Source organism: Kogia breviceps, chromosome 2, assembly GCF_026419965.1.
Source record: "Kogia breviceps isolate mKogBre1 chromosome 2, mKogBre1 haplotype 1, whole genome shotgun sequence".
Lineage (NCBI taxonomy): Eukaryota > Metazoa > Chordata > Mammalia > Artiodactyla > Physeteridae > Kogia > Kogia breviceps.
In genome coordinates this window covers 127709517-127724658 of record NC_081311.1, presented here as the reverse complement: position 1 = coordinate 127724658, position 15142 = coordinate 127709517, and the positions used below count along the sequence as shown (strand labels likewise).

The 15142-nt window shown below is 39.5% G+C and overlaps 1 protein-coding gene across 1 annotated transcript in view; it reads right to left on the bottom strand.

The window, feature by feature from the left end:
* The window catches only part of GALNT5 (polypeptide N-acetylgalactosaminyltransferase 5), a 37285-nt gene extending 34839 nt beyond the window's left edge, over positions 1 to 2446 (bottom strand). Inside the window, exon 1 of the mRNA XM_059051943.2 lies at positions 834 to 2446. Coding sequence (XP_058907926.1) covers positions 834 to 2284 — 1451 coding nt within the window. The 5' untranslated portion in view covers positions 2285 to 2446. The remainder of the gene's footprint in view (positions 1 to 833) is intronic.
* Positions 2447 to 15142: the final 12696 nt, after the last annotated feature.

The window sequence follows — 15142 nt, the reverse complement described above, 5'->3', positions numbered from 1 at the left end:
CCTTCAGAGCTGTGCTGTCTTGGAAGACTGAAGTAATTTCTGAGTGCCCTTACTTGTTGATTTGAACGCATAACAGCTGCTGCCTCTTTTGCAGAGCTCTTGTGAAATTCATGTGATTTGTGTGCAGTTGCTTCATAAATGGTGAAACTCTAGAAATATAAAATATTATATTCTTGTATGTCCTATGAATGTTTGCTACTTATTGGCTGATTGACTTTTTCCAAAATTATTATTCCTGTATCACTGAACTCCTGAACTATCTAGCATTCTCATCTATAAAGGATATTAAATTCTAAGGAGTAGAGTCACTTCTTCACTTATGGTGATCATTACTCATGATTAGGCAGAATTCTGCTGGCTAAGACATGATTCCAGAGAGTCCTAGAAGGCTCCTTCTCTGTGCTCCTTTCCCAAATATACTCCTGACAAACTTGCTAATAATAAAAACTTCTGAAATTGAGAATTCACTTCACTGTCACTATTTTAATGGAATTACATTTTAAGCTCTAACATTCATATACACCTTATTAGGAATTGAGCTCCCCTAATCATTTTGATAGGTTTTCAATACAGAAAAGGGAACAGAACATGAGCTAATAGGGATGAGGGCCAAAGTTTCTCAGAGAAATAAATGTAAGAGAGTGCAATGGGTATGCTGATAGCAGAATTTTTCTCTGTGTGGATGGTAGACTATTTGAACTGTGCCTAATAATTATTGTTTCTCTAATTCTCTAGGTGACCAGAAATCACACAGAATTATCTAGAAATAAGTCTTCTCTATGTAAGACACAAAATACTTGGGGCTGAGGAAAGAGAAGAAAAATGGATCTTACCCAGAAGGTCTTGTGTCTTCAATGGCTCTGTCCACTGGGATCAAATCACTAAGGTAGACGTTGAAATTTCCTTCTTTCCATCTTCTTTCTACCTCCTTCTCCTTTCCATGGGGAACAACTACTGGACGTCCAAACTGACCTGGAGCTTTGGGGTCCCTTGGAGAAAGTGTCACATCAATTCTTAACACACGGTGCGTTCCACCATCTTCAGGCAAACGAGCTTTTCTGTGACTTTGGTTGAGTTGTGCAGGCCCGGTTTTGGCAGTTAAGTTGATTCTTGCTGGCCCCAGCCCAACAGATAGGGCTTGATTGGCTTGAGACACTGCTACTCCCTGGAGAGCAAGAGAAGAGAAAGATGCCTCCCTGCTCTTCCTGGCAATGTGTTCCTCTTGGCTTTTGTGCAGTACTGTAGGAAATATAGTTTTGGTTTTGGAATTGGGGACCTCTTTGGTGTCTGTCTTTAGCTCCTCCTCCTTGGTTATAATCACAACATGGCTTTCAGACAAATTGAGTTTCTTCCCATCAGCCACTTTGGCTCCATCATACTTTGGCAAGCCTCCCAACTGTGTCTCATTAATAGATTGCTTCTTTAAGCGACTTGAATTGGCAATGAACTTGGAAAAGCGAAGGTTCGTATTGGCTTTGTGTTTATTTGCATTTAGCTCTTTGCTCTGAGTCTCAGTTTTATTTAAGGCTATGGCTTCCCTGGGTTTTGGCACTGGTGGGCTGGCAGGGTAGGTCCTTTCATTTGCTACTGCCTGGAATTGCTGCTTTGATCTGTCAATATTAAGACGGATGGTCACATTTGGGTTCCTCTCAGCTGCTTGTTTTGATGTTTCACTGCTGAGACCAAGACTCTCCAGGCCCTCCTGATTTATACCAACAGGTCCTGTGTGTACAGATATTTTGGCCAATGGAGTTCCCCTTGCTGCTGTGAATGGGGTTTTCTCAGTCCCCTGGGCTGTCTTTTGATTGGGCGTCACGTGCGAGGAAACTTCAGGTCTGACGTCTCGCCCCTCTGTCTTCTGCTTGGTAAAAGTCACTGGGGGGTTCTGCAGATATGCAGGATGCCACAAAGGTGCAACCTTGCCCCTCCCGGGGGCATTCTGCACTTTTCTTTCCTTCTGGGTTTGGTCCAAATTATCCTCAACCTTGAGCTTACTCTTTTCAGTCTTTCTAAAGTTCTCTTTGCCCCATACGCCCTTCCTGTGTCCCTTCGAGGGGGGCTTCATCTCTTTCACGCTGCCGTCAAGGCTCTTCCCCTGGTATGGCTGAACTCTGAACCCTATCCTCTCCCTCCGGATGATGTCTTCCTTCAGGACCCTAGTGTTGGCCTCACTGAATGAGAGGCGGAGAGCTGCCATGTCAAAGAGCAGCCAGATGACAGAAGCTACAAATATAAATGCCAGGACTCTCCCACTTCCTCGGAAAAACTTTCGGATCTTGTTCATCGTACAAAGGCTTCCCTTGCAGCCTGCCCTCCCTCTGAGTCTGCTTACCTTGAGTGGAAAGGAAGCTGACGTAGTAGCAATAGCAGCAGCAGCAAAGTTGCCCCCTCCCCTGAACACAGCAGGAAGCAGCAGTCCAAAGGGAGAGCTCAGCTCTTACCGCTTGTCAGTCTCTGCCTGCGTGGCATTTCACAGCAGAGCATCCGTGCCTGCTTGGCTGGGCCCTGGCTAAGCCCTGCTAAACATTGCCCTTTGGTCCCTCTGGGAGTGGTCGATTCCAGCCACCAGAAATGTCAACAGATCACTCGCCTTGTCTCCATGAGCCCATGTCCACCTTCCTACAAACCCAAGAAAAGGTGGGGTCCGGGCTATGCCTTCTCTCCTCCCAGTTCTCGGACTGCACGCTGTAACTCAACACCACTTCTCATAAGGAAAACATTTCAAGCCATTACCCAGAAAACTTCATTCAGCTCTTACCTTCCGTGTTATGTGAGAGTGTGTGTGTTTTCAGGGCAATTAAAGAAAACTGTCTAACTTGGAGGGCAAGTGTTCCTGGTTTGTAACCCCACCTACCCCATTCCTGCTTATTAACCCTGTTGTACCCAGGTCTCCAAGTGATTTGCTCCAGCAATTAATCACTGAACTTAAAGTTTCAACTTTGAGAGGTAACAGCTTATAGAAGGGGCTGAGCATAACCTCAATACCAAAGGTGGGTGTTTGATTATTCAGAAGCCTTCTTGGGGGGCGGTGGGTATCCAAATCTTTGTTTGTAAGTCAGCTTTTTGTTTTAAATGAGTCCATCTATTTTTATTATTAGATTCAGTAGACATAAACTTAATTTGTCATATTGCTGTAAAAGTTTCTAAACTCTGACTCTTGGTTTGGATACTTGTCCCTGATGGAACAACAGCTTGCAGACTGAACCAGAACTTGGACCAGACCCTGAGTGGCACTGGTAGACTGGTAGAACACTGGTTCCGACAGCTTTATGGTAGAATCACCCTGAAGAAATCCTCCCAAATTCTGATTAATTGACGGAGGGGAAGAGGCAAAGATGACCATTGGTCTGCATTGTGTTTTTAGAAGCTTCCCAGGTCTTTCTAATGTACAGCCAAAGTTGAGAAACACTGGTCTAGAATAAAATGCCTCACCATTATTTTGGGGGGTTTTGAACACTGCACACAATTTTTGTGAAATTTTCTCCCAGACAGAGTAAAACCTAATAAAAACTATACATCCTCAGAACAACTGAATCAGAATCTGCATTTTTATAAATTTAATTTTTATTTTACATTGGAGTACAGTTGATTTACAATGTTGTGTTAGTTTCAGGTGTTACAGCAAAGTGATTCAGTTATACACGTACATGTATCCATTCTTTTTCAAGAATCTGCATTTTAACCTCACCTGCTATAAACATCGTCCCTAAAGTTTGAGAAGCACAGCCCAGGAGCATTGCTCTCCGAGGAGCTCTGAGTGATCTGCTGACAGTAATGCCACTTATTTCTCCAGCGTTAGGAGGGGTATAGCATCCCCGCTTTGAGATAAATAGGCTCCCAAAGACTTGGGAAGGGAAGATTCTGAATACTTTATACTCATGCATTGCATTCCACAACATTTTAACTTTAAATTTGTACTTTACCCCATGGGAGGGCACCCAGATAAGTGCAGCTATGGTAACATGTTTCTTAAATCTCTGATTCTCCTTTTTATTCCGTGCCTGCTCCCTCCAGTTTGGAATATCCACATGGATGGCAGCACTGATGGCTCAGCCATTTCCTCCATGCAGCCCTACCCTCCATTTGTCCATCCTTCCAATATTTGCTGAGTCTGTCCCGTCGCTCAGGCCCTGTGTTGGGTGTTGAAAGATATTGAGTAAAAAGGACATAGCTCTTGTCTTTGAGATCTCACAGTCTATTGGTGGACACAGACAGGTAGGCAGGCACATATACAATGCACAGTAAGTAATATGAGAGAACCATATCCTGGATTCTTTGGGAATGATTTTTGGAGAAGCTCTCCTTAGACTTGAGGGATGAACAAGAACATAATTATCTCTGCTCATACCGGTCTACACGCTGTAACTCAACACCACTTCTCATAAGGAAAACATTTCAAGCAATTACCCAGAAAACCGGGTGGTCAGAGAAGGGAAACATTAGTTGGATGGTGAAGGGCAGAGAAATTAGCAAAAACATAGAAGTGAAGAGAGATTATAGTACTTACGGGAAGTACACATTTCTGAGAACCAGCATGATTGGAAACTCAGGCATGTGTGTGTGTGTGTGTGTGTGTGTGTGTGTGTGTGTGTGTGTGTGTACCCCATATGCCCCAAACTGTTTGCTAAGCTCTTTCCATTGAGTATCTCTTTCGAGGTTTACAACAATCTAATGGTGATAAACGCATGGTGAAAAGCACCTCTAAGGGCCTCTTGCCAGCCTTTTCCACATCTTTTTCCTGGTTAGTCTATGAGAATCTGTAAGGATGACAAAAGTTGGTTATAAGCAGCTCTACAGACTCAATACTATGGATCTTCGGAAAATCAGTAACAATCTCAACTGGTGGTCCCCACCAGCTATGTATGTATTTCTCTTCTTTTTTTTTTCCTCTTAGCTGGGCTTCAATGATGTTCGGAGCAATGAAAAAGTATGGATAAAAAAGAATAGAAAACAAAGAAATTAAGAAATTTTACCTTTAATAGCAGTCAATACGCACATGATTCAACAGATGACCTTTCATATAGATACATGATGCTGCTTTTTGGTTTACTTGTGTTAGTTTCCATATTACTAGCAGAAAACTAAATATATAGGTGGGTTGGCTGTTTAAGGTACTTCTGGCTGTCATCCCAAATGGTAGACTTACCTGGTCAAATTCCTCAAGAATCTGCACATACTTAGTTGGACTGGGTATCATTCTAAAAAACTAGGACTATGAAGTGGTCCTTGGGAAGCTTTTGGAGGGGTTTTTCTAATTCATTTTGACTTCATTTTGACACTTGTGTAGTAAAAAATTAAAAATATATTTTTAGTTTCTTCTTCTGTAAAAGAGGTATATTAGTAGGAGGACCTGTCCTTAAACTCTACAAGGTTGATGTCAGGATTATCATGTTAATAGCTACCATTTATTGAGAATTTACTGAGTGTCTGACACTGGATTCTCCTAGATTAAATCATGAACTGTTTAGCAGGACAGCTTTGTATATATTTAGAGTGAAATCTGTGGGTTCCTTTGTTCTGCTTCCAAGGTGAATATCTCTGAATCATGCTCGTTGATAATCAGTAGGAGTTCAAGAAACATTTTTTTTGTGTGTGTGTGCGGTACGGGGCCTCTCACTGTTGTGGCCTCTCCCGTTGCGGAGCACAGGCTCCGGACGCGCAGGCTCAGCAGCCATGGCTCATGGGCCCAGTCGCTCTGCGGTATGTGGGATCTTCCCAGACCGGGGCACGAACCCGTGTCCCCTGCATCGGCAGGCGGACTCTCAACCACTGCGCCACCAGGGAAGCCATAAACATTTTTAAAAATTTCTATTCTCCAATATCCCCAGTCAGAATGCAGAATATTAGAAGTACTGGTTCCAGTTCCCTGGCTTTGTGTCTAAAGTAACTCTCTCAAAATATTTGAATGTTTTTTTTTGACTATGTAAGTATATTCTGAGTAACTAATACCTATTTTCTTTTATAATATGTACCCAGTTGCTTACTCTTAATTATAAAAGATATAAAAGGAAAATATATTTAAACATATATTCTTTAGAGAATAATGAGAATCTACAGATGCATCACTGAATTTGAATGTAGATTTAAATTTGGAGATTCCAATTAAAGACAATATGGGATGAGGATATGATTCATTTAGGAAATTTGAATGGGAAAAATCAAGCAAATATTAAATATATTTTGCTTTTGTATTTTAATATGATCATTTTTTTCCTTCAAAATTTTTTTTTTTTTTTTAGAAAAAGAGAAATTGTATTCAAGAAGATAACACTGTCCTGTGAACAAAATTCACAAAAAAAAGAGAGAAAATTGAAAATCATAATTTAAAGGCTGGAGTTTTTATAAAGTCCATAGGTACCATAAATATAAAAATGATAATTTTACTTCAGTTTAACTGGTTCTTCTAGTGAAGATGGATGAATACAATTTCTGGCAGCCATTTAAGCTTTGGTGTATGTATCCTTTTTTATAAGATTTAGAAGCTGGTTAAGAAACAGCCTCACTATCTAACGCCCAGAGAATGAGGACTGCTGTGACCTTCCCTCTGACATTTGTCCTTGAAAAGTTTTCCCATATTAGTGGTGGTAAATCATAATCCATTAAGCCTGAGTTTGAAGAAAGCAAGGCCTCTACCAGTGAAAGATAATAATACACTGTGCTTAGACCTCAGGTTTCATTGATTTTTTAAAAATTAATTTTTATTGGAGTATAGTTGCTTTACGTTGTCTTCATTTCTACTGTGCAGCAAAGTGAATCAGCTATATGTATACATATATCCCCTCTTTTCTGGATTTCCTTCCCATTTAGGTCACCACAGAGCACTGTGTAGATTTCCCTGAGCTATGCAGTAGGTTCTCATTAGTTATCTATCTTATACATAGTATCAGTAGTGTGTATATGTCAACCCCAATCTCCCAATTCACCCCACCCCCACTTCTCCCCACCTCGGTGTCCATACATTTGTTCTCTACATCTTGTCTCTATTTCTGTTTTGTGAAGAGTGGAGCCAAGCCAGCATCTGTGCTTTCTAGGTCCCTGGCCAATTTAATTGTTTTAATATTTTATTTTGATTAAGAAAAATTTAATAAATTTAAAATAAAACAGGGACTTCCCTGGTGGTCCAGTGGTTAAGCATCCGCCTTCCAATGCAGGGGATGTGGGTTCAATCTCTGGTTGGGGAACTAAGATCCCACTTGCGGCAGGGCAACTAAGCCTGTGTGCCACAACTACTGAGCCTGCACACTCTACAGCCCATGCGCCACAACTAGAGAGCCTTCATGCTCAACGCACTGCAACTAGAGAGACACCAACGCACTGCAGCGAAGATCTCGCATGCCACAACTAAAAACCAACACAGCCAAATAAATGAGTAAATAAATAAATAAATAAATATTTAAAAATTAAAAATAAAATAAAACATTAACTGAGTATCCACCTTGGGAAAAGAACTGTGCTAGTTATCAGAAGGAAAAAGATGCCTTAAGGGACAGGTTGTCAATGAGCCCTAGACTTTTAACTCAAATACTAAGGTAACAGAGCCATTGGTATTGGTTAATTATAAATTTGGAGAAAAAGGTAAAATAGCTCAGGGTGACTCTGATTAAGGCTTTACTAATTCAGAAAGGAAAGGTAGGAAGAACAATGACAGTTTGGAAGAAAAGAGAAGTTCAGATTTAAACATGTTGTGTTTGAAATATATGTGGAATACATAAACATGTATATATGAGCAAATATTTGAGTACCAGCCGTGTACTAGCCTCTGGGAAAACAAAGAAGCTGAAGCTCACAGTTTAATGTAGTTGTTTTCAATTTTTTGTGCATCAAAAATCTCAAGGGGAGGGACTGTTAAAATATAGATTCTCATGTTCTTCCCTCAGTAATTCTGAGGTTGGATATAGGGCCTGGGAATCTAGATTTTTAACTAGAATATCTGATGATTCTCATATAGGTGGACCAAGACCCACACTTTGAGGTTCATTGGTTCAGTGGCAGAGGTAAAATATTAATATAAAAATGGGAAAAGTGAGTGAAACAATCAACTAACCTAAAAAGGAAGGAAAATAAGTCCTGACAAGAAGAGAAGTTCAGTGTTTCAGTCTTTTACCATTCCAGGTTGGAGAAGGATGGGAGTAGCCATTAGTATAGCCTGCAATTTTCTAAGAAATCAGGTCCCTAGCTCTCTAGTCCTAAGAAGGACCTGCAGTCCTGTCAGTGGGTCTCAGCAGGGCAATGTGGAATCTATGATTTGTGTTGTGTTGCTTCAGGCTGTCTGGGAGAGCAGACTTTTGTAATTTTGGTTACCACTTATACATTAATTGCATGTTTTCTTGTTTAGTGTCTGACTGTCACTAGATTTTAGGTTCCAGGAAAGCAAAGACTGCATTTCTTTTATTCACCACTATATCCTTAGAGCCTCGTACTCAATCAATACTACTTTTCCCAATGTTCTGGGCACCAAGAATACAACAGTGACTAAACCAGAGAAGTTCCATCGTCTTGTAGTTCACACATAACGAAATAAAGAGACAAAAATGTGTAACTTTAGGTAGTCATGTGTGCTAGAAAGAGAATTAAAGGAAATAGGGAAAGAAAAGTGGGAATATAAAGCAGGGAAACCTCTTTAAAGAGGTAACATCTGAGAAGAAACTTGAATAGAGTAAGGGCGTAAGCCACGAGAAAATCTGGGGGAAGAGATTCCAGATGGTAAGAACAGAAAAATCAAGATGTGACATTGGAAACAGCCTGGCATTTTGGAGATGGGTAAGAATGTGAGTGTAGCTGGAGTAGAATGAGTGAGAAGGAGAGTGGGAAGAGATGAAGAGGTAGGCAGGCTCCAGATTTCGTAGCTAATCTATTGTATATATGATTCAATTAGTTGAAAGCGTGGGCTAACACTCATAGCATTACCTATATTACCTCAAGTAATCTTTACTTAAAATCAACTTTGTGAATTAGGTGCTAAGATCTCCATTCTACAGGTAAGAAAACTGAGGCACAGTGAAGTTAAGTAGCCTGTCAAAGGTCACACAGCCAGCCAAGCAGTGGTGGGTTCAGGATATAAACCCAGGCCGGCTGGATCCTATACATCAGTGTTTCTCAATCTCTTTCTCATTATCAGATCTTACTCCCTGTGAGAAAAATTAAATTAAAACTCTCCCTAAAGAGAGAGAATTTAAATACTAAGAAAGAATACTTTGTCAAGTAGAGTTAAGCTTTGGAGGGCCAGAAACCATTGTAATGTTTTAGAATGTTTTTGCCCACTAAGAATCTATTTTTGCCCCCTTGAGGGTGACATCACCTCATTGGGAAAAATGCACACACTACACCATAATATCTCTCATAAAAACATAATTTTGTAGTAAAATTTTCTTATAAATAAATGAATATTTTTTATAAATAAATTATATCTCTCTTATAGATAAATGCTTTTATTGTATACTTTTCTTATAAACAGGGAAATAAAAGGGATAATTTGGTAGCTTGATGAGCCTGCCTTTTACTTGCAGATGGATTAGACCTGAATGCTTTTGAAGACTAAGGCATAGGGGAGGTAAGATTGAAGATAAAGAGTGGATAAAGCCTTATCAGATTAAAGTGATGGTCCCAGAGGAGACAGGAAATAAGCTTAAGAACACAGGTGGATTATTTAATTCATTTTAGAAACAACTAGGGGCATGTTTCATTTTGAAATTGTACCTGTTCCAGGGCAGATAAGGATGAGTGGAGATGGAAGGAAAGAAAGTTGAGGGAGTTTGTGCTCAATGGCTTCTGATTATTTTACATAAGCGTGAGGCAGACAGGGAAGAGATGGGAGTGGGTGGGAGGGAGTCGAGGCACGTGCTAAAGGTTGGAATCAGTTGCTACGAAGAGAAGGAAGAGCTGCCAACTCAGAACAGGAGCAAGGACTGTCAGAGAGCTTTGAGCCCTGAGCCCCCAGGAGCCCTATGTGCCCCGCTGAGGCCACCTCTGCCACATTCCAGGTGCCACAGCAGTGGTGCCCTCAGAACATGTCCTGACTCTTCCTCTTCTTCTTTTCTGTCCCACCCTGGAACCATTCTGTTCTCTCTATGACCTCCATTTTAACAAAGAGAAGAGAAGGGCCAGGAGAGAAGAGGTAGAGAAAGAAGAGTCGTGGGAGGGGCAGACGGTATGCACAATTGAGGGCCCTTGAGGGCATTTTCATGTGCTGTGAAGAAGTAGGATGAAATGAAAGCCTTGAAGAAGGGCTAAATGCTGCTTCCTATCTCCCCCCTCCACCACCACCTCCAACTCAATTCCTGCCCCCAGGAGCAAGATCAAAATAACCTTCTGTGGGATGAAAGGATGACAATGACTTTGGATCCAATTAAGTTATCATAACCTGGAAACAACCCTTGCCTTTGAGGCCTGCTAAAGTACTGAACCGTGAAACTCAAATCACAATGGGAGATATGAAAGAGATTTGAACTCAGGGCCCTCTGGACATTTTCCTGGATATCAAAGAAGGAATTTTTTTCCTGCTTGCTGAAAATAGGGTAGAAAATGGACAAGTGATAAACTAATCAGAAACAGTGTAAGAAATACTTAATTGGAAATGAAATTAAGAGAGGAAAAGACAAGTGCATTTAGATTAATGTCATGCTTACAGTTATCACAGGATATGAATTTTGCTTACATGATCAAATATCTTCAGAGTTACTCAGCTCCTCTGATGTACAATTCTAAGTGGTTTCCTTACCCTTAGAAGCTGAGGGTTAACGAACTATTCAAGCTTCGGCATGTAGGATACAGGAGTATTCAAGCATCCACTCATGATTGAACTAAGGAACGTAAATATAACCCCAAAGTCCCCACTTTATTTCCAGAGGGATGAAATAAGCCGGGAAATAAGATGAACTCTCCTCATGAACTTGAACTGGATGGGAGCCATGCAAAAAGAAACACTTGAGAGAAAAGGAAAGATGAGCAATGTGTATATTTTACATGTGTGCACACATATGTGTCTACATATTTATATGCAAACACACAAACTCCATGTGCGGTTTATGCTTGTGTGTACATATTCATATTTATACACATATGTATGTACAGAGTTCACAGAGCACTCCCAAACAAATACACACCAGATGTGCTGATTTTGAGCTCTCCAAGGAAAAGATTATTATGGAGAAGGAAATGAAACAGGGCTTTTGAGGACATTGGTCATCCTACCAGGTGTACTGATATTTGGAGGGCATATTTTATGTTTTGCATATGTTTATTTTGGGTTAGAGGAGACTCAGGACAACATAATAACTGCTTCATAATTTTGGAGAGATGTCATGTGGAAGAAGGATTTAATCATTCCATATGGTTCCAGAGGGTAGAAATGAGGCCGAGGCGTAGCAGATTTCTGTTTTAAATGAGAACGACTTTCTAACAATTAGTACTACACAAAAGAGACATGTATTGCTTCTAAAAGTAGATAATGATCTGCCTACTCTTGGAAATGACATGTGGCAGAGGCTGCGTGGCCATCTGTCACAGAAGTTGTAGGGGGCATTCTTCCATTTGGTGAGGGTTTGCACTATCGTTATTTGCTGGGCCTTCTCCATTCTGAAATTCAGTGGTTCTAAAATGCATAAAGACATTTTAAGGGAAGTCAGGTCAGATACGGTTTTGGTTTTCTGACTGCTTTTATTTTATTCAGTGACTTATGAGCAGCTAACTCCTATCTCAATAAGTACAGTCTCTTCTGTCTTCTTTTTGATTTCTGTTTTCCCTTAGTTCTATTCTTCACCTTTAATTTTTGCATTTTCTATTCTCTTTTCCTTGTCTTTTCTTCATCCTGCCTGTGCCTTCTAGATGTAAGAGATGGAGGGAAGGCAATGTTCATTGAGACAGTAATATGAGGAAGAAAGTGTTTAACTCGGTTAACTTTTTTTTTTCTCTGAAGGGAAAATCCTGGCTGTGTGATTACGTGAGTATGTGTATGTATACTAGAGTGTCTGTGTGTGTCTGTGTGTGTGTAGACCTTCAGATAGTATCTGGCCTTACATTTAGGTCTTTAACCCATTTTGAGTTTATTCTTGTGTGTGGTGTCAGGGAGTGTTCTAATTTCATACTTTTACATGTACCTGTCCAGTTTTCCTAGCACCACTTATTGAAGAGGTTGTCTTTTCTCCACTGTATATTCTTGCTTCCTTTATCAAAGATAAGGTGACCATATGTTTGTGGGTTTATCTCTGGACTTTCTATCCTATTCCATTGATCTATATTTCTGTTTTTGTGCCAGTACCATACTGTCTTGATTACTATAGTCTTGTAGTATAGTCTGAAGTCAGGGAGCCTGATTCCTCCAGCTCCATTTTTCGTTCTCAAGATTGCTTTGGCTATTCGGAGTCTTTTGTGTTTCCATACAAATTGTGAAATTTTTTCTTCTAGTTCTGTAAAAAATGCCAGTGGTAATTTGATAGGGATTGCATTCAATCTGAAGATTGCTTTGGATAGTAGAGTCATTTTCACAATGTTGATTCTTCCAATCCAAGAACATGGTATATTTCTCCACCTATTTGTATCATCTTTAATTTCTTTCAACAGTGTCTTATAGTTTTCTGCATACAAGTCTTTTGTCTCCTTAGGTAGGTTTATTCCTAGATATTTTATTCTTTTTGTTGCAATGGTAAATGGGAGTGTTTTCTTAATTTCACTCTCAGATTTTTCATCATTAGTATATAAGAAGGCCAGAGATTTCTGTGCATTAATTTTGCATCCTGATACTTTACCAAATTCATTGATTAGCTCTAGGAGTTTTCTGGTAGCATCCTTAGTATTCTCTATGTATAGTATCATGTCATCTGCAAACAGTGACAGCTTTACTTCTTCTTTTCCTATTTGGATTCCTTTTATTTCTTTTTTTTCTCTGATTGCTGTGGCTAGAACTTCCAAAACAATGTTGAATAAGAGTGGTGAGAGTGGGCAACCTTGTCTTGTTCCTGATCTTAGTGGAAATGGTTTCAGTTTTTCACCATTGAGGATGATGTTGGCTGTGGGTTTGTCATATATGGCCTTTATTATGTTGAGGAAAGTTCCCTCTATGCCTACTTTCTGCAGGGTTTTTATCATAAATGGGTGTTGAATTTTGTCAAAAGCTTTCTCTACATCTATTGAGATGATCATATGGTTTTTCTCCTTCAGTTTGTTGATATGGTGTATCACGTTGATTGATTTGCATATATTGAAGAATCCTTGCATTCCTGGAATAAACCCCACTTGATCATGGTGTATGATCCTTTTAATGTGCTGTTGGATTCTGTTTGCTAGTATTTTGTTGAGGATTTTTGCATCTATGTTCATCAGTGATATTGGCCTGTAGTTCTCTTTTCTTGTGACATCTTTGGTTTTGGTATCAGGGTGATGGTGGCCTCATAGAATGAGTTTGGGAGTGTTCCTCTCTCTGCTATCTGTTGGAAGAGTTTGAGAAGGATAGGTGTTAGCTCTTCTCTAAATGTTTGATAGAATTCGCCTGTGAAGCCATCTGGTCCTGGGCTTTTGTTTGTTGGAAGATTTTTAATCACAGTTTCAACTTCAGTGCTTGTGATTGGTCTGTTCATGTTTCTATTTCTTCCTGGTTCAGTCTCGGCAGCTTGTGCATTTCTAAGAATTTGTCCATTTCTTCCAGGTTGTCCATTTTATTGGCATAGAGTTGCTTGTAGTAATCTCTAATAATCTTTTGTATTTCTGAAGTGTCAGTTGTTACATCTCCGTTTTCATTTCTAATTCTGTTGATTTGAGTCTTCTCCCTTTTTTTCTTGATGAGTCTGGCTAATGGTTTATCAATTTTATTTATCTTCTCAAAGAACCAGCTTTTACTTTTATTGATCTTTGCTATTGTTTCCTTCATTTCTTTTTCATTTATTTCTGATCTGATCTTTATGATTTCTTTCCTTCTGCTAAATTTGGGGTTTTTTTGGTTCTTCTTTCTCTAATTGCTTTAGGTGCAAAGTTAGGTTGTTTATTCGAGATGTTTCCTGTTTCTTAAGGTATGAGTGTATTGCCATAAACTTCCCTCTTAGAACTGCTTTTGCTGTATCCCATAGGCTTTGGGTCATCGTGTTTCCATTGTCATTTGTTTCTAAGTATTTTTTGATTTCCTCTTTGATTTCTTCAGTGATCACTTTGTTATTAAGTAGTGTATTGTTTAGCCTCCATGTGTTTGTACTTTTTACAGATCTTTTCCTGTAATTGATATCTAGTCTCATAGCGTTGTGGTCGGAAAAGATACTTGATACGTTTTCAATTTTCTTAAATTTGCCAAGGCTAGATTTGTGACCCAAGATATGATCTATCCTGGAGAATGTTCCATGGGCACTTGAGAAAAATGTGTATTCTGTTGTTTTTGAATGGAATGTCCTATAAATATCAAGTAAATCCATCTTGTATAATGTATCATTTAAAGCTTGTGTTTCCTTATTTATTTTCATTTTGGATGACCTGTCCATTGGTGACAGTGGGGTGTTAAAGTCCCCTACTATGATTGTGTTACTGTTGATTTCCCCTTTTATGGCTGTTAGCATTTGCCTTATGTATTGAGGTGCCCCTATGTTGGGTGCATAAATATTTACAATTGTTATATCTTCTTCATGGATCGATCCCTTGATTATTATGTAGTGTACTTCTTTGTCTCTTGTAATGGTTTTTATATTGAAGTCTATTTTGTCTGATATGAGAATTGCTACTCCAGCTTTCTTCTGATTTCCATTTGCATGGCATATCTTTTTCCATCCCCGCACTTTCAGTCTGTATGTGTCCCTAGGTGTGAAGTGGGTCTCTTGTAGACAGCATATATATGGGTCTTGTTTTTGTATCCATTCAGCCAGTCTGTGTCTTTTGGTGGGAGCATTTAATCCATTTACATTTAAGGTAATTATCGATATGTACGTTCCTATTACCATTTACTTAATTGTTTTGGGTTGTTCTTGTAGGTCTTTTCCTTCTCTTGTGTTTCTTGCCTAGAGAAGTTCCTTTAGCATTTGTTGTAAAGCTGGTTTGGTGGTGCTGAACTCTCTCAGCTTTTGCTTGTCTGTAAAGGTTTTAATTTCTCCATCAAATCTGAATGAGATCCTTGCTGGGTAGAGTAATCTTGGTTGTAGGTTTTTTTCCTTCATCACTTTAAATATGTCCT